The 22380-nt window shown below is 48.6% G+C and overlaps 1 protein-coding gene across 1 annotated transcript; it reads right to left on the reverse strand.

Moving 5' to 3' along the window:
• Positions 1–138: 138 nt before the first annotated feature.
• MXRA8 (matrix remodeling associated 8) lies at positions 139–21253 on the reverse strand. The gene is made up of 10 exons (XM_017825808.1): positions 21009–21253; positions 15178–15198; positions 14270–14578; positions 13425–13526; positions 10637–11098; positions 6182–6340; positions 5467–5497; positions 4872–4948; positions 4163–4240; positions 139–3274 (listed from the first exon to the last, which is right to left on the reverse strand). Exons 1-10 carry the CDS (start codon positions 21055–21057, stop codon positions 3249–3251), a joined length of 1314 nt encoding a protein of 437 aa, XP_017681297.1. The 5' UTR covers positions 21058–21253; the 3' UTR covers positions 139–3248.
• Positions 21254–22380: the final 1127 nt, after the last annotated feature.

The raw sequence follows: 22380 nt of genomic DNA on the forward strand, positions 1-22380 counted from the left end.
TAGGGATTATTACTATTTTGACTAACTGAACACAGAATGCATGTCTCAGGAAGCCAGGGAGGCTGTGATGAGGCAAAGCCTGCAAAGTGACAGGCAAAGGAGTCTGTCAAGGTGCAGCATTTAATTGGTACAGGGAGAACATCATCTCCAATAACTTGGGCAAAGCACATTTACCAAAGTGCTACACACTTTAAAAAGGTGTTTCTCTACCAGAGGCAAGTTACAGCCCCAGATTAGGGAAAGAAAGGCTGAGATGAGAGAGAGAAAACCAACCTGTCTGGCACTGCAGTGAGTCTGGGACAGAGAGCAGTGGTCCTGCAACTTGAACCTTTTAATTTTCACATGCAAGATCAGCTACATGGAACTTCCCCCCAGTGACAGACTGCAAAGTGCACTGTGAAAAACCTGAGTGGCTTCTCACCACTATTTAAGGGCAAACAGCCTTTGATAATCCCTCTGCATTAAGAAATAAACAGCCAGAACTCTTCAGTTTACCGTTCCAGTTGTCCTTTTCTCTTTTTTTCAACAGTTTGAAAATACAGTTGGTTGTCCAGCAGTCTTGCCTGGGTCTCCTTCAGCCAGAATTTTGACACCCTAAATTACACACACTGGATGTGGCAGCTGCTTTTTGAAACCCACTGCTGTGATCAGCAGGCAAATCACTCAGCATGTGCCTCTCCTGAAGGAAAAAGGGCCACAATCCCAACTTGACCAGCCCAGGGTTATGCTGACGTGTCTGACCATTACCCAAATTCCAACTAGTGATCAAAGCAAGGATGAGGAACTCATAAAGCTCTTCCTAGCCCTTGTTACAGAGAACATATTAATTTTTCTCCCCTTAAGCTATTTTGCAGCCTAGAAGTCCACTGAAGTATTTAAATGCCTCTGGAGCTTATGAGGAGCCCCACTTTGAGCTGGTGTCTCTGTGAGCTGTGCTCAGCAATTGGAACTGGCAAGTGAAAATCTCCGGCCTTTGACTCACAGACATGAAAGGGAGGGAGAGAGACATTAATGACAATTACTTGAGACTCTGCCACCCTGATGGAATAACCAGCAGGGCCTCCTGCACCTGCAGGAATGCAGCCTGGGTTTCAATCAGCCCCAGCCCTAAGGCAGGCTGAGAATCCCTGGCTGTTTTGGGGAGAAGGCGGCAAAAAGGGGCCTGGGACCAAGCCCAGAGCCTCCTCTCCACTACTCGTGGGTCTGCCCAACCTGAGCACTTCTGTAGAGGTGATTCTTAAATGAAGAAAAAGGCAGTTAATTGCAAATCCCAAAAGGTGTCCAGAGAGCAGTGGAAGGGCTAAGCAAACTAAAAGATAAGGAACTCCACCTCTACTTATATTCTATTATTAATATTTACCACTTGAAGGCATTAAAAATAAGGGTCCTCACTATAATTATTCTTTCACATAGACCCCACTAACAGAGAGAAGTATTGATATCTAAAAAAATGCACATGGACCGTTTTCTACCCCTATAAAAAGTGTGCATTGAAGTCGTGATGTCCAACCTTCTGAACAGACAGTACAGCTCCTCTGGCACACAGGAGGCTTCACCCACCACGCTTTTGGCAGAGCTGGGCAGCTGAGCTCAGCTTTTCAGGACCATCCCACCCAGTGCAGCATCCCTGTGACCTGCTGGGAGTCCTCCCCAGCCCTGGCACACACCAGGTGCTCGTGGGAGGAGGGACACAGAGCCTGGAATGGGATTTAGATGTCTAAGAACATTGGCATCAGTCAGACAAGACACCCAAGCTGGCAGGGGCGGAAAGAAAGGGGTCCTGGAGACCCTGCCCCCAGTTCCACCCAGTCACCAAGCCCACACACAACCCCTCCCTCTGCCACTCTCTCCAGAGTAGGTTGGCAACCCTCAGCCACCTTCACCCTTGGCAACCCTCAGCCACCTTCACCCTTGGCAACCCTCAGCCACCTTCACCCTTGCACAACTCACTGTCATCGTGCTCACAACCTTTCCTTCTGTGCCCCAAGGACCGTGGGAGTGCCTGGTCTGGGAATGGTGCCCCAGAACACCCCCGGTGGTCAGAGGAGCTGCGTAGAACTGTTAATATTCCCCAGCTTCCACGGTGCTTTAACCTGCTTGGATCACAACACCGAATTACTCCTGATTTTCTGGCATCCCCACCTGACACGCTGTTCATATGTAGAACTCCCCTTCAGCCCACAGCCCCACTACCTCAGGTGTCCACTCACCAAAACAATGCCAATATCCGTGAGAATGGATTAATCTCACTCCTGGACTGCCCTTCTGAGGCCCTGGCCCACCAAAATTCCGGACAGGCTCTTCAGTGCTGTTGCTCTTGTTCCTCAGGGGCTGCTCCTGAGGAGCTGCTCCCATTTCCAACCTGCCTGTGCTGGAACCATACCTGTGGGTCGATGTGCACACGAGCTCTGCGTGGCCTGGGTCCACCCAAGGACTGCAGGAAAATCCCATCCCAGGTTCCACACAGGAGTTCAGCCCCCTCCAAAGCATTCCTGGTTCTGAGCTAACTGAGAGTGGTGTTACAGCACTGCAACTCCATCAGTCAAGTGTCTGCTCCTGCCAAATATGATTTGATCTGCACTGAAATGAAAACAAACAAGCTCAGAGTGAGAAATACAGAGTTCAGCTTCCAGAGCTCTTTGGAGCTGAACCCAATCTACTCGTGGTCATTTATCTGCCTCCCTTTCCCCTGCAAAATGAGGATCCTGACATCTCCCCATTCACAAAATGAGGTATTTATATTGCCATTTGGGAGGGCTGTGCTCTTTGTGCTTCACCTGGAACGTGTAAAGTGCTGTGTGACACTGATTTATGCCAGCCCACGGGAGATCAGGCTCTGCTATTATTATTATTCTGATGAATACACTACATGGAAAAATGTCTGATACATAATGATGGCTCTGGAGCAGTGATGCAGGTTGGTTTATTTAAAGCAATAACATCAAAGCAAAAGGTCTGCTGATTCAGCTCATAAAAATCATTGATGCATAAAACCAACAATAATATCAAGAAAAGAAGAGGGGAATGGAGGATGGGGAGACGAGGAGGAAAGGCAACCCAAACCCATAAATGCACACAAGACAGTCTAACTCTTTCAAGAAGCATTTGCAAACACCCTCAAGTCTATGTGGAAAAAAAAACAACTCTATGGGAACTGGAGGGAGATGGTATTAAGAAAAGTCATCTCTCTTCCATGTTATCTATCTTTGGTTGAAGCTTCTGGTCCAGCCAGCAGCTTGGGAATGTCTTCATTTACAATATTCCTTCCTGAAATCTGAAAGCAAATGGAAATGGAGGTCAGCACCTGGAGAGGGATTTCAAACCTTTCAAATGAGCACAAAAATATGGACTTCTCTAGGCAGTGACAAGTTTACAGTCAGCCATGTCCCCAGTCCCCCCTCAGGAATATATATAAATATCCCCTCATAAAGCCCCCAGTGTATAAATTATTGCACAGATCACCTCTGAAGAATTGCAGGGAAAAAGTATCCTGAGAACTCCAGCAGGGACAGCAGGTCTGAGGCAACTCCTGGGCTCTCCAGACCATTCCCTGCTCGGTATCATTTCAGTCCCATTTGTTATATTCTAAATTCCTCTTAGATGAGTCATGGAATCTAACAGCTTATTACAAGCACTGCTTGACATAAGTGCTGCTCTACAAACTGAGGCACAACTCTCAGGATTAATACTGGGGAAGCAAAAGGAGATTCGGCCCCCGGGGAGGGAGAGCTGTTTGCTTTTGTTGGATGAAGTGAGTGACTGCCCATAAATTAATTCAGCTCAAAACACTATCTTCAGCACAGTGTTTTCTCCCCAAGCAGCACTGCCAGGACATTTTTGGGATCCATCTCCCTCTGAGGTTACAGTAGAGCAGGCCCTATTCCAGCCCTGCCAGGCATTCTTTTTCCAATAAAGAAAAATTCGGTTTGGGCCACGCCAAAAGCTTTCAAAAGTCCTAATCACCACTTGCATCTTGTGGCTCCATGATGAAAGGATGGGCAGGGAACTGGCTCCTCGTTCCTGCTGCCATTTGCCAGGGTGTTTATCATTCCTGCCTGGGCTGTGGCTTGGTCAGCTCACTGATGGACCGAGTTGCTCCCTCCTGCTGCCCAGCAGAAGGTTCCTACAGCCACCAATTAGGGGGAAAGCAAGTCATTATTACCTTTGTCTAAATCAATGTTCTTTGCTGGGAAGCTTCTGGCTTGCTCAGCCTTCTCCTTCAGGATGTTGTTTTTGTAATCTGTGTGAGGGAGGAGCGTGGTTCAGACAGACATTAGAATATTAAAAGAAAACAAGAGTTTTACAGGCAGGACACACACGATCAGTCCTTCCTTGATGTACTCCAGGCCTTCAGATTTCTAGGAGTGGAGTTACTCAGCCACTCAGCAGCAAAAGGAAAGCTGCTGCCACCTCATTTTTGCCCCTGGCACTAATCAGTCATGGATATTTCGGGTTCCTGCTCCTCACAGGTACCACAGATTCTCCCAGCACGTAACAGAAAGCTCTGGATCATCCACTCAAAGCTCACTTCGAGGTGACTGATGCAGTTATTCAGGGGATTTTTCTCTCCTGGGACATGAAAAGAAGAATTTTTGCAACCCACCCTCTGCAATTCCTCTGTTCTTTCCTTCCAGTTTTGTATCTACCTCTTGTTTAGTGGGGCCTTTACAGCAATTCTTCAACAGGAGATGGACAGAATGATCTCAGCTAACCCTGGATTTCCCTTCATCCCCATTTCCACACCCACTTTCAAGAGGTTAAAGAGGAGGAGGTTAAGTCACCTGAAAATGGGCATCCAAATGCCATTAGAAGCTCCTGAGCTACAAGGAGTTTTGACCTGGTTTGGCACAGGGTTGCCAACTGACACATACCCAGCCTGATGTCTTCACTTTTGTGTGGGGTCAGATCTGTTGTGTCCACTGTAAATTCCTTAAGGTTCACATCCTTCCTGTAAAGGGAATAACAGTGGAATATTGTCACATCCTCTAATAACTGTCTCCTTCCACACTTTTTCACAATAGCTTCTCTAATGGGACTTTAGGGGAATTTAATTTATGGTGTTTATCTGGTATAGCTGGATCTCTTTTTTCCCCCATGTGTTTGTCCAGAGCTTAGAACAACAGACAGCCAACCTGTACTGGAACTTCCCATCTCTTCCACTTCAATAATATAAAATAAACCATAAAGGAACCCAGATACATGATCTTGGCCCCATCCCATAGCAGATCTGTGCATTATTCCTATACCACTAATTCCTAATGATGTCTCACAGAACCAGGATCTGGGATTCAGTTCCCAAAGCAGAACAAGAGGAAATGCAATTGCCAAACCAGCCCTACAAACCACTTTCTCCTTCTAACCAAATCCTCAGCTGTTTTAGGTTCTTAATGACAACTGAGCAAAGGGGCCACAAGTTCACTTTTATGCCTTTTAATCCTAAATAACAGACCCTGTAATTATACTTACTCTCCATATTTCTTCACGTTATATTCATAACCTGAAAAGGGAGAAGAGACAGAATGAGCAGTCAGGGCCAGTGCAGCCAAGCCCTTCCTCTGCCAATGATAACCCCTGGTATCTTCTCACACTTTGTTGGTGCTAATCCCCTGACACACAAATAAGGGTGAACGTGGCACTGCAAAGAACACTCCAGCAGACAGACATTCCTGGGATTTGCTTTTTGTGGGGCACCCAAAACTAGTGGTGTGGAAGTCACCAGAAGATCTCCGTGTCTGTTTATCTAATTCTTCCAGGGTCACCCAGCCCAGGGAGTCCAGCAAGGACTTGGACATCTGAGTTCCCAAGGGATGCACACGAGCCTTCTGCTCTAAAGAAATCCCACTTGTAAAGAGAAGCTGTCTGGCACTCCTAGTTTTCTTCTCCCTTCCAACAGCATAACTCAGCAAATCATGAGTGGTATTTGGTCAAAGGCTGGTTCTTGATGACCTCAGAGGTCTTTTCCAACCTTAATGACTCTGCGAAATCAAGGCCTGGAAGTTTTTACACCCCACTAATTAATCCAGGCATCAGCACCTGGATTAATTAACCCTCCCTGTGCAGGCTGCTGGTTTGCCAGGAGGGGATCCCTGCCTTCAGCAGGGTGTTTTGCAGGAATTACTTACAGGATCATCCCAGGATACCCCCCCAAGCAGGACAGGGCTGTGATTTTTCTGGCACTCACCTCTCTGCCGGCGCTTGCGGGTGACGAGCACCACGATGATGAGGAGGACGATGAAGAGCAGCAGGGTTGCCAGGATGTATCCCAGCTGCTGGAAGAAGTGCATCCTGCTCTCAGGGATGATGACATTTATCACATTGTGGCCCCTGACAATGTTTGGGTCTGAGAGAAAGGCAAAGAGGTTGATCATTGTAATTGGCATCCAGAGCAAAGCAGGATCACACATGGGCACAAGAAGGATGTTCAGGGAGAAACTCTTCTGAGCTGCTTGAATTAAGGAGCAAATCCCTGCCTGATTTACAAAACCTCTGATTTATCTCAGGTGGGAGATGCCTGTGCTCTTCACAAGACCACGATTCCCAGGGAGATGAAGTTTTAACAGTGACTGTTCCACATTCCCTTCCCACTGCCCGGCCATCAGTGCTTATTGCAGAGGGGAATATCAGAGAAAATTCACCCCCAAACCCAGCCCCAAACCTTCCTGAGGGTAACACAACCCTCCTCTGGGTCCCTCAAAACACACACCCCACACTGCTCAGGCTCCAGACAGAGAAAATATGAAGCAGCCCCTCCCTGCCAAGGGAGGTTATAATTTATGGAGTGGGAGGAATTTTCAACGCCAAAAGAATAAGTTTTCCTTTGAAATGAAATAAAAATCAATAAAATAAATAAACCAAGAAAAAAAAACCCACAAAGAAAAGCCAAGATTCCATTCCATTTGTGGGTGCAGCAGCATTTCAGTTCCACAGCACTGGAAGTGGGGAAGGGGAGCTCCAAACTTTTACGTGGAACGTTTTTGTAGGTCTCAAATAAATAGGTCAATGTTTTACACATATAAAGAGGAAGCGACTTCTTTGCTTGCAATAGGCAGAGGAATGGACAAATCCAGCCCTGGAACAGACTGGAAACACATAAGACTGTGCTGGGAGAGGTTTTTCTCTTCAAAACAGCTGAAATGACACTCTCACCCCTTGACAGGGAACATTCACAGGCAAGAACCAGGATGGAGTCCTGGCCTTCCATTCCCCTGGGAGTTCCCCCTGCAAATCAGTCAGAGGGAATAAGGGGAAAGATGGGGGGAAATACCTCAAAAGCCACAGTACCACTTAACAGATGTGTGCTAATATGAGGAATGTTGACATTTCTGGAAGTGCTGGCACAGTGAGTGGTTCCAGTTTGTCAGGGAGTTTGTTTCCAGCGTTTAAAAAAAACACCAACCCACCAAAAGTAAAAATCAAATAACACAAGAGTGGATTGAAATAAACACTTTGAAAACAGAGGTGACAGTTTGCTAATGCCAGCAGCAGTCCCAGAAAATGCAAAAGTTTGAGCAATAGGCTCTGTTCTGGTAGCCCAGAGCTCCACTCCAGCAGCTTCCAGTTTATCCTGGCACTGCCAGATGCCATGTGCTCCCTGGCTACACTGCTGGAAACTACCATGTGTTTTTTTTTCCACCACTGCCAAGCTACAAAAATACCCAACCAAAAAACCCACTTGCAAAGCTGCAAACAGTACTTGTGACAGTTCTGCTTTGTCACATCCCCGGACCCTGGAAGGCTCCTCCAGCAGCTGCCACAATGAGATGGTGCCACTGGAGCAGCTGTTGAGCCAGGAGTCAGCAAACAAAGGCATCCTATTCCTGGCTTTTTGCTTTCCCACAGTCCTGCAAGGCAGGATTGAGAGCTGAGCTAAACTTTAGGCAGCATTGGAGAGGTCACTGTGACAAACATTGGAAACAGAGATTAAGTAACTTGGGGCCTCCTTGGCTTATTCAAATAATACTAAAAATACTTGTCACACCAGTGTTTAGACAAAGCATCACTGGTGGGCCTCAAAATGCATCATCAGGAAGGCAGTAGAATAAAACCCATTTTATAACTGGGGAAGCTGAGGCACAGAGTGACAGCTGATTTAGTCACACCAGTGAACTTCAGTGGCCAAAACAGGATCATCAAGGTCATACAGACTCTCCTCCTCACCCTAGTCCTAGACCAGAATTCAAGCTGAGCTGATGAAAGTTTATTCTGTAACCAAGATCTGATCTCTCAGTACATCTCATGGCCATCTGTCTCCAGTTCACCCACAGGACCTGGCTTAATTACTGAAAAATAAGTTCTAAAGAAAACTTAGATCAGGGGTTCCTTACACCACTTTCCCAAAGTGTCAAGGGTCAGATTCTTCTGCTGGAGAAAACGGAGAGCTCTCCACCAAGAGAGCTCACAAACCTGGCCACGGGGCCTGTTTTCTGTTCAGGGCTGGCAAAGGGTTGTGAATGGTTCAGCACCAAGCAGGAGACACAGCAGATGCCACTCTACAGCATCTTTGCTCCAAAGCAAACATCGAGTAAAACTGCTCTGGGTTAGCAGACACACACCACAGTTACACTGCTGGGACTGGGAGCAGAGCTGAGCTCCGGCCTCTCTTCCAAACAGGACGAAATTTCCTGTCTGGAAATGGCTCCAGGCCTTTTGGAGCAAGGCCAGAAGCTGTAGCTGCTTGCTGAAGCAGCTCATTGTTGTGCCTTTGTTACCTCCCGAGGTTCCATTTATGTTATATTGCCCACGATTCCATACAGTTTTCCAGGGAATGGGGCAGCACCTCAGCCCGGGGTGCTGCACACCAAGCAGGGCATGTCCCTGCAGGCTCCTCAGCAGAGTGGGTTGGGACAGGCACTCCGGATGTCTCCACTTCTTGCACATTCCCATGCACTCAGCACATTCTTGTGCGTGGTGCTCTCAGACCAGCTGAGGGTTCACTGCCCGGAGGGGCAAAGCTCTTCCAAAGGTTGCTCTTTCCGACAGTGGAAATGGCTTTTCCCAGGAAGGAAAATTTCCTCCAGCACCGAGGGCGCCGCTGCCAAACTGAGACAGCCCCTGGCAGGTTAAACAACTTTAGAGGTTCCATCTAAGTGCTGAGCAGGTAGGGAACTATTCAGCAACAGCCAGGACAACATCCAGGAAAGAGAGGAATAAATTCCTGGGTGGACAACTCCGAAAACAAGATCAAGTTTCCATCTGCACAGCGTGATCTGGAGAGGGCTGCGGGCAGGGACACTGAGATTTGGATGTCCTGGTCTCCATGTCAGCCCCAACAGCCACCTCTCCTTAGCACTGCCAGGGTTTTCTGGACACCAACCTCAATCCCAGGGGGGAGGTTTAGGTTTCTGTGACTTGAGAAAGCCAATTTCTAGAGAAGAATAAACCTATTTAAAAATGTATGAAGCGTATCAAAATTCTGTATTAAACAGCCAATAAATATTAAACCACAATGAATATTTTAAAATGTTAATAAAGAACTATGCCCAAAAGACTTTAAAAAAATATTAAACTTGGGGTTTTTTATTTTGTTTTTCTGCCTGAATGAAGCGTGATGGTTTTGAGTTTGGACAGGCTGTCAGATGATAGCTCAGTGCAGTGGAAAATATGAAAATTGGTTTAAGATGCAAAAAAAAAGAAAAGCTGAAGGGTGGAGGAAAATTCCTGGGGCTTAATTCTGCATGGTCTTACACCTTGCACAGCCCAAACACCCGTGCAAAGGGGAGAGAAACACCGGTGAGAGTGGTGGCATGTTGTAACAGCACAAGCAGTATCAATCCCCTGCCCACACCTTCTCCTGATCCCAAAAGCAAGGAGGAAAGGGAGCCTGTTCCAAAAACAGCTTGTTTGCCTCGGGGCCTGTCAGCAGTGAGAGCAGAGCAGGCTCAGGACTGCCCTGGAGCAGAGGAAATGGGAGCTGACATGGTGCCACCACAGCACCGCGAGCAGGGCGAGCGACCCTCAGGGATGGGACACTCAGGGATTTCCCAGATTTCCCAGAGTGTTCTGAGTTGGAAGGGACCCACAAGGACCACTGAGTCCAACCCTTGAGTGAATGGCCCACACTCCCCTCCTGGTGGCTCCTGGGTGGTTTGTTTCAAAGCTGGATTACTGCCTTAACTCCCTCTTCCCATTTTTCCACCACTTAGTTCAATGCTCTCTGACTGTGAGGATGTAACACAGCAACAAAGGACCAGGAAAAAGACACGGGATTAAAGTAAAAATGGATCTAAACACTTAATAACTGGAAGGAAGAAAAGTGTGACCTACATTAATCAGAGGCAAAGTAGTGACAATGGGCTTCAGCTGGTTGTGTACCTAATTGTTTGCGTGTTTACTTATTTATTTTTAAGGCACCAAGTACCAAGAAAATATTCTCAAAAAGGTTTCATTCAGTTGTAACTTCAGATATGATTTGGAAATTTTCTACACCTTGGAAACAAGCAGACAGCCCTTGGGGGGAAAAAATAGAATTCAGTTTTATGAAGACTGGCACACCAGACAAGAGACAGTCAAGAGTGGCCACGCACCCAGCTCTGGGTGTGCCCAGGGAACAGCTCGGGAACAACCCCAAAGGTGCAACTGGTAGAGACCCACCCTCAACCGGGAGAGCCGCTTCCAGAGGCTTCCAGAGGCCACTCACCTACGGCCGGGGCGACGTTGTGGGTGGTGAGGTTCACCACCTTCCTCTCCCTGGTCACGGGCTCGGTCACGGACACGCGGTAGATCCTGCGCTCGTGCAGGCCGCAGTAGTGGTGGTGCAGGTGGCAGGAGTAGGTGCCCTCGTCGGCGCTCTCCAGCTCCGAGATCCGCAGGGAGAAGTCGCCCAGGGCGAAGGCGGCATCGGTGACGTTCATCTTGCGGCGCACGAAGAGGGGCCCGTAGGAGCGGCGCTCGCCGGAGGCGTACAGGTCGACGAGGCGGTCGGCGCGGTCGTGGGGCACCCCGGGGGGCTGCCGGTCCCAGTGCACGACCTGCTGCTCCTCCTCGCTGTGCCGCTCCGTCCAGATGTGGTTGCGGTTGACGCAGGGCAGCGTCACCGTGCTGCCCTGCAGGGCCACCACCACCGGCTTCTCCCCGTCCCAGAACTCGCCGGCGTCCTCGGCTGCGGGGGCAACGCACGCAGAGCTATGGGATCTACCCGGCTGGAAGGGACTGTTACCTTAAGGGTTTTTCATTTTTTTGATTTTTTTCTAATTTTTATAAGTTTTAGAAGTAGTTATATAGCGGAAGCAGATTTTAAAAGCGGCTGCGTTCATTCCCTCACCCTTTAGCTGCACATATTCCCCAACCCTCTTACTCCCATTCCATGTTCCCCGTATCAATTCCCCTTAAATTCCATTTGGCATGTTTAGTCTCTCTTCCAGGTAGGCTTTCTACTGTTTAAGAACATTTGCTCCCTGGCCTGAACCGCAAGATACGACCAAGAACTGGGTGACTGTGTGCACTTTGTACCCTGAAGAAGACCAAAATGAGGAAGAAAAGGGTCCCAATATGACCCCAGACCCAATTCCCAAGGGATGGGGCAGAAGTGGATCAGTGTAAGGGCCGGGGGGGTGGATAAAATCAGGGGTTGGACAGACAATACTATAAAAATTGTAACACTGGATCGAGCAGCAGCCCCGTAAGTTGTTACATCATTAAACCTTCCCTCACCTGACCTCCAAAAATTAAGTTGCCTCGGAGTTTTTTTCTCCCTGAGTTTTCTTTTAGGCATCAGACCCACGAGGGTCATCGAGTCCAGCCCTCAGCCCTGCACAGGAACGTCCCCAAGGGTCACACCCTGTGCCCCAGAGGATCACCCAAGTGCTCCTTGAGCTTCACACCTTTCTGGCATATGCTCAGAAAGCAAAAGTACTGAGGGGTTTCAGAGGAACTGAGTCTCAACATTAGAGGACAGGGCTTAAAAAATCGTGTTAGAAAAATTGCAGATAGCTCACAAGTCTACAAATGGCTTCTCTGGTTCACATTCAGGTGACAGGGTAGCCAGACAAGTGAAGGAGAGGATTCTTGTTAATATAATTCCTGCTGTTCAGAATCACTGAATATGCTGAGCTGGAAGGGACCCACAAGGATCATCGAGTCCAGCTCCTGGCCCTGCACAGGTCCATCCCCAGGAGTCACACCATGTGCCTGAGAGGATCATCCAAACACTCCTGGAGCTCTGGCAGCCTTGGTGCTGTGCCCCCTGCCCTGGGGAGGCTGTTCAGTGCCCAACCACCCTCTGGGGAAAGAACCTTTTCCTAATATCCAACCTAAACCTGCCCCGACACAGCTCCAGCCATTCCCTGGGGTGCTAACCCTGGTCCCCACAGAGCAGAGCTCAGCCCCTGCCCCTCCCCACGAAGTTGGAACTGGAGTGTGGTCTCCCCTCAGTCTCCTCTTCTCCAGCTGAACACACCAAGTGCCCTCAGTGTACCTGTATCTTCTATACCCTTGGTCAGTGCTTTAAGCAAGGCCACTTTCTTTTCCTTGTAACTGAGAGTTAATCTCTTGCTGCAGAAAGCAGGAAGCATATTCCCTCTCCAGACTAAGAATGGAACGAGGATCTTGGATGTGCTGCATCCCAATCCTCCGAGCAGGAAATGCTTTGCTACCCACAAACGCCCTAATTGCCGGAGGAGTCGAAGCAGCTCTGCTCTGTATTTTGCTCTTGAAAAGGAACAACAGGAGAACCAGAAACGCAGCTGAGCAGACTGGGGCTCACAGCGTGCGAGCAGCAGCAGAGGAGATGCACTTCCCTCCTCTCCCATCAATCCTCCAACAGCTTCCCAGCACAACCAGCCCCAGCAGCTTCACTTGTGTGTTCCCCAGGGGTCGATTTTAATGGCATGGTAGTGGTGGCTGTGTGGCATGGGTGGCACACACTGCAGCTGCCAGCAGCTTGCTTTTAGAGCTGGGCTTAAGGTGTGGTAACTCGAGGCGGGTTTTTAAGTACAGACTTCTCAGGACAAGCTCAGGAGCCAATGTACAGGGCAGGTCTTTGTGGCTGAGCTGAGTGGGGATGGACTGTCACCAGGCATGTGCTGCTGCTGCAGGAGCAACAGGACAGTTTGGGAATTGGGCTGCCAAGAGTAAACAGGCTCCACGCACTGTTTGGCACATGCCAAGAAAGGAGGGAGGTTCACAAACACACACACTGAGTGAAATCTCTGAAACTCAGGGAATCAGACAGCAAAGCAGCACAGTGAGCAAGCACCACGTTCTGCTGGTGCTTCCCAGGCCTCTGGTGGCACCTGTGCCCTGACCCTGCAACTGAGACAACATGGGAAGAACCCTGCAGGTTCTTCTCGAGCAGAACAGTGTGCAAGGCCTGCAGTGAACCAGCACACACACCCCACTGTGCATCCAAGAGCCCTGCTGGCCACTGGACTCCAGTTGCCAGACCAGGTCCCTCCCAGAAGGGACACGGAGCTCTCAGCCACACCTACCTTTCTTGGTGATGGTGAGCTGGATTTTCTCAGTTTCATACAAGTGGCAGTAGTGATGGTGAAGATTACAGGAGTATATGCCTTCATCACTCTCTGCAACACCTGGTACAGCAGGGAAGAGAGGAGAAGCTGAATATTTTATTCTCTGTCATTTACACTGTTTCCCAAATCCTCGTATGGATGAAAAGGGCCTTTATACAACTTAGTTCTAGGGTGGGTTAAACAGAGACAAATCATCTCACTTAATCTAATAATTTGCTCAGTTTTTTTGCCCTTGGAAGGCAGGTATTTGTATTAACAGATGGAAAGAGAAAGCTGATTTAAGTTTAGCTAGAGCAGGCAGAGGAAGAACGACCATTGAGTGTTTATAGCTCAGGAAATTAAATACAATCAAAGGCCCACAAAAAGCCCAAGTGGTTTTCAGGCTGTTACAAATTCTCTTTCAGAGTGTGACTGTTTCAAAGGCAATTAAAACGCTATTGCCAGTGCTTCAGAGAACCTCACGGAATAATTTAGGTTGGAAAAGACCTCTGAGATCACTGAGTCCAACCTGTGAGCAATCACCCCCTTGACAACCAGCCCAGAGCACTCAGTGCCATGTCCAGTTGCTTCCTGGACATCTCCAGGGATGGGGAATCCACCACCTCCCTGGGCAGCCCCTTCCAATGCCTGACCACCCTTTCGGTGGAGAAATTCCTCCTGAGAATTAGACTCACTGGACTGATATTTTTTCTACAGAAAATGCACTGTGAAACACCCACTTTCACCACAAACCAACAAGTTAAGTCAGTCACGAACCCTCCACCCCTCAAGACAGCGTGGAGCGAAGAGCTCCCGCCTCGTACCTTTGATCACCAGGGAGAAGTTGCCCTCTACAAAGGCGTTCTCGGGCATGAAGATCCTGCCCCGGTTGTAGGAGCTGTAGACACGCTGGTCCCCAGCAGAGTACATGTCACAGAGCCTCTCCATCTTGTTGTCCCCGTAGTAGGTGCTGTGCACGTCCCAGTGCACGACGCGCTGCCGGTCGTTGAGCCGGTCCTGGGTCCACACCATGCGGTGGCTCTTGCAGGGCAGCACGGCCTGAGAGCCCAGCACAGCACTGATGTTCAGCACGGACACCACCACGCTCTCTGGGTTGGAGGCATCAGCTGGCACTGAGAGCCAAGGAGCAGAGAGCAGAGGGCAGAGTTAGCAGTGTGAGGACAGTAGAGTAGGACTCGGACCCGCCCCGGAATCTCTCTGCGCGTCTCCCGCCCAAAAGTGACCTTCAAGACCAGCACAGGGCACTCTCATGGGCAATTATGAAATATCTCGAGTTGAAAGGGACCCACAAGGACCATCCAGTCCAACTCCTGGCCCTGCACAGACACCTCAACAATCCCACCCTCTCCCTCCAAACACTCCTTGAGCTCTGGCAGCTTTGGGGCCGTGACCAAACCCCGGGGAGCCCGTTTGGTGCCCAACCACCCTCTGGGGGAAGAACCTTTGCCTAATAAAGAAATGTAATACAAAAACTTAACACACTGATTTCAGTCAGTGAAAGCAGTGTCTGTGTGATGTCTGTTACCAGGATTGTACACCTTCCTAATCTTAGCCCCCAGTTTAATCAAAGTTCAGAGACACCAGTGCATGGGATGCATGGCTCCCATCCATGGAAGTTAGCAGTGAAAGCCTCAGTGCCTGCCATGGATTCAGGGTCCCTCATTTGTTCTCATGATCACAAAACCAGGCAGATGACAAAGATGTCACTCACCTGAATATGAACACACAGAACCTGTCAAAGCAGAAAATAAAGAATGTTACTGACAACAAAAGGAAGAGAGAACGACAAACACACTCAAAATCAGCCACCTCCTCTGTTATTGTTCCATCTATTCCTCCCTTTCTGTTAATATTTATGTATTACCTTGGCTGTTTCTCCTCACCCTCCTGGCACACACCTTGTCTGCCCAGTTAACACTGCAGTGCTCTGGGTGACACTGCAACTCTCCCCAACTCAAGAAGAACTTTGCAAGGAGTCAGTCAATGCCTTTGTTTCCGCATTTCTCTGGTCCAGTCCCTCCTGCTCTTTGTGTAGGAGGGATCCTGAAGGTCTCCTGGCATCATGACTTGAGAGCAGGATTCAGATTCCCAGCACAAGAGCATCATTCATCTCTCTCACCAGTCAAGCCCAAGTGGGCTCCATCAAGATCATTAGATGTTTTGTCCTGCTAATGTCAGAGGCACAATGTCCTCCTGACAAAAGCTGGGCTTTTTTTTTTTTTTTTTAGCCCTGGAATTTATGAATTTCAAAAGAGAAAATTAACTCCAGACTGGGGCTATTTTAGCACTAATGCATGGGCTGAGGACAAACTCTGTTTCCTTCCCTTCTCCTATCACAAAAGACTGGGCAGGGACAGCAGAGAACAAAACTGGGCAGCACTCTCAGCTGAACTGCCAGCTCAAAACCACTCCAAATGTGAGCTGTTTTTTCTACATTTATAATCTCGGCCTCACAAAAAGAAAAATAAATTCTTGGACAAAGTCTGCAGTCTGTATATAAGAAAGAGACACCATAACTCCACCATCTGATTGTCTCTCCTAACAGCCTGGAAAATGCCTGATGAAGATATAACCTGTCTGTGGAAGTCAGGGCTTAGATTTAGCTTAGAAAAACAAAGGAATGGTACAAAGCTTTTTCCAGCAGCAAATCAGGCAGGAAAAATCAGTCTCAGCTGTGCCAGGACAACCAGCATCCACTTCATTAGTGTGACAAGGCAATGCCCACATGTCTGGATGGGTGTTGTTTGCCCCAAGGAAACAACGGGGTGTCAGGACACGGAGAGGACTTGTGTGCTCAGGAGGGGTGTCAGAGCTGGGCTGGCAGCACAGCCACTGCTCCCACAGCCCTGCATTAACAGCCAATTGATTTGGTGCTGCAGAAACATCCTGTCCTGGCTCAGCCAGAGGAATGAAAGCATTTACTGCTCCCCTTTCCTCCTGCGAGTTGATGCGAAAAACACTGAGCCCAAATTCCGCGGCGTAAATCCGTGGACTGACAAAAGCATCCACCTCAGCTGCCCAACAGCTCTGCTCAGCAGCCTCTCACAGCCCTGAGCTCACACCAGCACCAGCCCCTGGTTCTGTACCTCCTAGCTGGCCCTGCTGCCAAGGGAAGGACCATCCAGGCCCTTGCCCTCCATCCCACCCACCCAGGCCCGTGGCCAGGTGAGGCTGCTGGAGCCTGGTCAGCCACTTCTCCAGCACTCCCAAACACAGCTCCCTGTAAAACAAGGGGCTGTGAGTTTGCCTGCAATGTGACAGTGTTTAGATAAGAAAAGCTTGTGTCTTGTGGGTTTGGACAGCTTCTTTTTCCCTCCACTCCAAGCCTCAGCCAGCAGCTCCCCAAGGAGCAGGGCGGGAACGTGCTCGCTTACTTGACAAGTCTTTCTGAGGTCTTTCTAGGTCTGTCCCTCAGTGACCAGGAGATGCTGCTTCCTGTTGGGAAAAGGGAAGAGCCTGTGGATGCCCTGCTTGCATTTTCCCTTGCTGAGTGTTGCCACACAAAGCTGGACAGCCCCGGGTTGCACCACAACGAGCCCATCCAAGATAAAGGCGCAGTTAAATATGGTGTGGGAGCTCAGCACAGAGACGTGGAAGAAAAAGGGTTTCTCACTGCATGTCTGTGCACACAGAGCCTGGGCAGAAGCTTTGGGTTTGAACCCTGCCCTAGGTTATAACCCATACACTCAGACAACGTGGCAGGTGCAAATACCAAAAAAAACCAGTGGCATTGCAGCCAAGAAGCAAAATTCTAGAAGGGCAAGAAAGGGCGAGAGGCACCAGACAAAGGAGGAAGAACTGATTGTTCTGATCCCCCAGAAATGCTGGAAATCTGCACCCATACATCAGGTCATGGATAAGACCCAAACTTATTTGACAGAGCTGTAAATGAGATCACTTAGAAATCTAAGGAATCTGGAATGTCTCCGATCCCTTCTCCCCCAGAGAATATGGAATTTAAAACAACTGACCTTCAATAACCCGAACACAGAGCAGCAGTGAAAGAAAGGATAAGCCTTTTTCTCTTTTCAGTCTCCTCCCTCTGCTCTGCTGTGGGACCCTGCTCTGCCATGTGAGACAAGCCAAGTCCTCCAGCCCTGCTTTTTAAAGTGATTTTTTGTGTAACACAGGAGCTGCTGAACAGGGACAGACCCACAGCCCAGCAAAGGTGACAGCTCATGAACTACAGGACTGGGGTCAGCTGGAAGCAGTTGTTTTGGTGAGTCACACTTCCCAACCTGCAGCTGTAAAACCAGAGTATTTGTGCACTCAGTGAAAGTTCTGACTTTTGTAACCCCAGGACCACAGGACCTGGAGCTTCAAAACCTCCAAACACCTTCAGAGTTGTCAACACAGAACTCACTGTAGCTTTCATTTTAAAATTCCGGGTTCCATGTGATGGATAATCACTTTGTCTTCTCTGTGAGATGTAACCACAGGGAGGAAAAAAAAAAGAAAGGAAAAAAAAACCCAAAATGTTCTGCCCCTTGACACATTCTGTGCTGACTCAGCAGGATTCCAGAGGTACTCTGTGGTCCCACAATATAGGAAGAGGAAAGCAGCCTGCAAAAGTATTTCTTAATCCCTTGTAAAAAGCAGAGCCAGCTCTTACTTCTTGAATCCCATCCACTTTTCAAGCAAAGAATTAAGCCACAGAAACTGTGGGCAAACCAGAAGCCCTCAGGCTGTGAAAGAAGAGTTACAAGCTCAGAGCTCTCTGGGCAGTGTCCTTGGAGCAGGTCAAGCAGAAAACTGTCCCTTGAGTCCTGCCTGAACCATCCCACCACTTCTCTCCTCCCGGGGCAGCTGCTGCTGAAACCACTGAGTTCCTGCCTCGTGCTGGAAGATGAAAAACTACCAGAGCAGAAAAGGGAACTGCAAACACCACGAGTGCCAGGTGGCTCAGACACTCCACGGGACGTGACAGCAGCAGCTCTACCTGCTGGGGCTCTGCTGAGCTCAGGAAGAGCCTGGACACTGATCCAGCAGAGTGAGGATAAACAAAGAGCTCACTGGAGAAATGTGTCAGAACCTACCAGGAGTGTGGGCAAACAACAGCCTGTGAGGTTCACACTCCACTGGCCTCACTAAGCTCAGCTCATTATTCCTTTGCACACCTCCAGCATCTCCTGCTCTGTCTCAGCTTCTTTTTCCCTTTTCAAAGAGGAGGTGACATCTCCTCTCTTTAGGAGCACAGAGGGCTGGTCCAGCCCTACAGAAAGGACTTGTTCTTCACAAAATCTCTATGTGCCAGACTCCTTCTTTCTCCCATAAATCCCATTGTCTATAGAGGGGGTTTAATGGTCTCTGGAGAGCCATTCCACAATTATTGCAGAAACAGCAGCCTGAGCCACCAAGTTGTTTCCAAACCCTGTGGGGACTGGCAGTGGCTCCATCCTGACTCTCTGGGGAGCTGCCCCCGTGTCTCAGAGGCCATCATGGCTTATGATGCAGCAGCACCAAGGTGGCAGCCAAACAAATGAGTTCTGTTCTCTTCTGGGAGCCAGTTTTTTTAAAAACCACTGGCCACCAACAGGGAAAAACATCTCAAAGAGGCAAAGGAGGGAGATGGTGAGCAGTGCAGTCCCACCAAGGCTCCTATTTACCACCTGCCCCCAAACTGGCCTGGGACTGCAAGGCTAAGCTTTTCAGTAAAACAAGATTTCCCTTTCAAAGCCCACAGATGGCCAAGCCAGGCTTTGAACTGAGCTTTTATCAAAGTCTCTGTGTCTGTTTATTTTTGAAGGCTTCCTGGGACAATTTTCCCAAGAGCAGAGTTTTCTGCTTTCAAAGAGGATGTCAGGGCTGCAGAGCCCTCAACCACCCAGCCAGCCCCAACAATTCCAACACCTCCCTGCAGGTAGGAACATGCCCCTGAGTCAGCACAGAGCAGGAATGTGCTGCCTCTGCAGAAAGGGAAAAGCCTTGTGTCTGGACAAGAAGCCAATCCCCCTCTAGGCCCACGGACAGGATCCCTCAGAGATCTGCCCAAACTTTCTGACGGGCAGCTCAGATGTGAGCTCAGCTTCAGAAACCCTTCCCTGCTCTGTGTGCTTCACCTTGGCTCCAGGCCCACGGAAGGGCTCGTGGAGCCACTCCAAACACGGAGCTGTTCCTCCTCCCTGCCAGACATTAACACTTGAGGGTGTGGTGCCTCTCCAGGAGGGACCATCTCAGATTTCCTCCCTGCCCCTCTTCACTCATTGTGTCACAGCCTGGTTGGTTTGGGGACAGCAGGACTCAAAAGTCAGGGCAGCCTGGCACGGGGACAGCTCATCTCCAAAACACACCCGAGGAGTCTGTCAGAGATATCCCTCCTCAGGTGGGACACCTTTGCCTCCCCACAGCTTTGCAGCAGCCCAACCTGCTATTCCTGCCCTGGGTGCTCCCCGAGCTCTGCCAACATGCTGAACCTCGCTGGGGAGTCGCTGGACTGGCTGGTGATCCTGGAATACAAGATGTGACCTCTCCTCCTTCCCCTTAACCCACCCCACACACTCCTTTGCTGAGCCACTTCACCCTTTCTGTCCCTACGACTGAGCCCATAAATTGCCAATTTATTGCCCTGAGGCATTGCAGGCATGGGGATGACATGGAAACTGGATTAATCAAAGGCCAAACTGAGAACTCCTCACCTTCCCCCCACTCAGAGCTGAGGAGTTTTGAGGGGCTCAGGTGTTCAGCCACTGCCTTTCACCAACAGGGCTGGGAGGAGCAAGGGGTCACCAGTCCCCACAAAGCTTGTGCTCCTCACTTCCTACTCCCAGCACCCTGAAAGAAGTCTCTCCACACTGTTCTTGGTGCTGTGTTTGGTCCTTTGCTCACAGGTACCTTCCTCAGAGCCCAAAGTGTTGCAGGTGTGGATGTGCTGGGGCTTTGCAATTAATACTTAAATCCCCTCCTGCCACCCAAGCCTTATTGGGGTGTCTCTGTTGTCTTGGGGACAATGAATCTGCTTTCAGCTCCTACAGAAAACTGTGATTAAGGGAAAGGTACGAGCCATTCTGTTATTTTAAGCTCATCAGATTTGTCCCCATCCCTTTCTTGCACCTTACCCAAAAGTGAATTCCTGTGTCTGTCTTTTTGCTGACAGGAGAAAAACAACACCCCCCCAAAAAAACCCCACACATCATTTTTTAGCTCCATCTGAACACTCAAACACACACACACAGCAGCTGTTTTTGCTGCTTCAAAAGTACAAAATAACTTTGCATCCTGTAAGTCTTGCTGTGTGAGATTTACTGTACTCACACACTGAAGCTTATTGTTTTTGAATCTGCTGATCAGGGTAACTGATAGGAAAAAGCAGATTGCACAAACATGCTGAACAGAGCACTGCTTCAACAGCCTCAAACATTTCTCCACTCTCTCCCCAAAAAAAGCAGGAGAAATCCATGATTCCCTCCCCTCCACGGACGAAAACACAGCTAACTCAGGAATCTGAACACAATCTTACAAATATAACAGTTCCAAACCTCCCAGCAAACCTCCAGCCCCATCCTCTGCAGCTGCAGCACGACCAAGCAACAGCTCAGAACTCACTTTGCTGAAGCAAAATGTGCCACAGGAGGAGTTTCACGAGTTGCTCCATTTCTTCGGCTCCTCCGTGTTTTCGTCTCTCTTGAAAAACAAGTTGAAGACTTTCTTTTTTTCCTTAACTTTTTTTTTCTGTAACTGGAAAACACTATGACCTCATCAATTTACATCCAGAAAGCTGTGGACAGCAGCTCATATTCTGCAGAATTACTCCACCTCCCAACTTCCAACTCCCCACCTCCCCTCTCACTCCACCTCCTTCCCTTCCCTCGCGCTTTCTGCAGATCCCTCTGAACTCCCTCTCTTCCCTTTCCCCTCCCTCTGGGTCTTTCTGATCTGCCCCTGACTTTGATGTGAAAGTTTTATCGGGTGAAGTTGGTCCCACACAGCTCTGGGCTCACAGAACAATCTTCCTCCCTCCCCCTTGGGATGGAACTAATTTTCCTCGGGCTTTACTTGATCCAGCTGTTCCTGCCTTTGTTTGACACTCATCCAGCTGTCTGCTTGAGACTGGATTTATTCTGCTGCCTTCCATGGTTTTTTGATCTTTGTCTCCTCATATGGTTTTACTTCAAGCTCAAGTCTCCAAAGACAACCTAGAAAACAACATTTACTCTGTCCTGTAATTTGTAAGCGAGGGCTGGAGAGCAGCAAAAGGATAATAAGGCCTAACAACCTAATCCATGCAGGTGACTGAATTAGCCAGGAGTCTTTTAATGCAAGGCTTGCAAGAAAATTACAATGAGTATTAAGTCAGGAAATAGTGTAGCTGCTGTTAGTATATGTTAAAAAAAAAAATATGGTAAATTTTTCTGTTTTCCTGCATTCTGTTGTTAGATTGGTGTTGTTTGTTGTGAACACCATTTAGTGAATTTAACAACAAAATCAAATTAGTCATCAAGTGGAAAACGTTGGGGAAAGGGAATTAAAACTTATTGTTTTTAAATGCCTGTCTGTAGATCAAAGCTAAATGTATGTGGGACTCTATAGCAAAGTTTAAAAACAAGCCTTCCCATGGCATCCATGGGAATAAACTTAATTGCCCCACTTGGATTTTTCCTCCTGACATTTTTCTGTCTCTCTACTACACCAGAAAATAGATTTCCTCTATCCCAAGGGGAAAGTGTTTCAGGAAAGTGGAAGGCATTATAATTACAGCAAAACCCTAAATAAACATCTAAATAATTATATACTGCAACCATGGAACTCGGGAAGCATCCAGTCTAGATCAGAACTTCACCTAGTCCAGGATCCTGTCTGCAGCAGCAGACAGAACCAGATACTTCCAAAGAAATTCCAAGAAACTGGAGCTATTAATATTATTATTATTATTATATAATATGACCATGAAAAGAGCCTGCTGTTAACTCCAGCAAGT

The sequence above is a fragment of the Lepidothrix coronata genome, unplaced genomic scaffold, assembly GCF_001604755.1.
Source record: "Lepidothrix coronata isolate B3197 unplaced genomic scaffold, Lepidothrix_coronata-1.0 Scaffold122, whole genome shotgun sequence".
In the NCBI taxonomy this organism is placed as follows: Eukaryota; Metazoa; Chordata; class Aves; order Passeriformes; family Pipridae; genus Lepidothrix; species Lepidothrix coronata.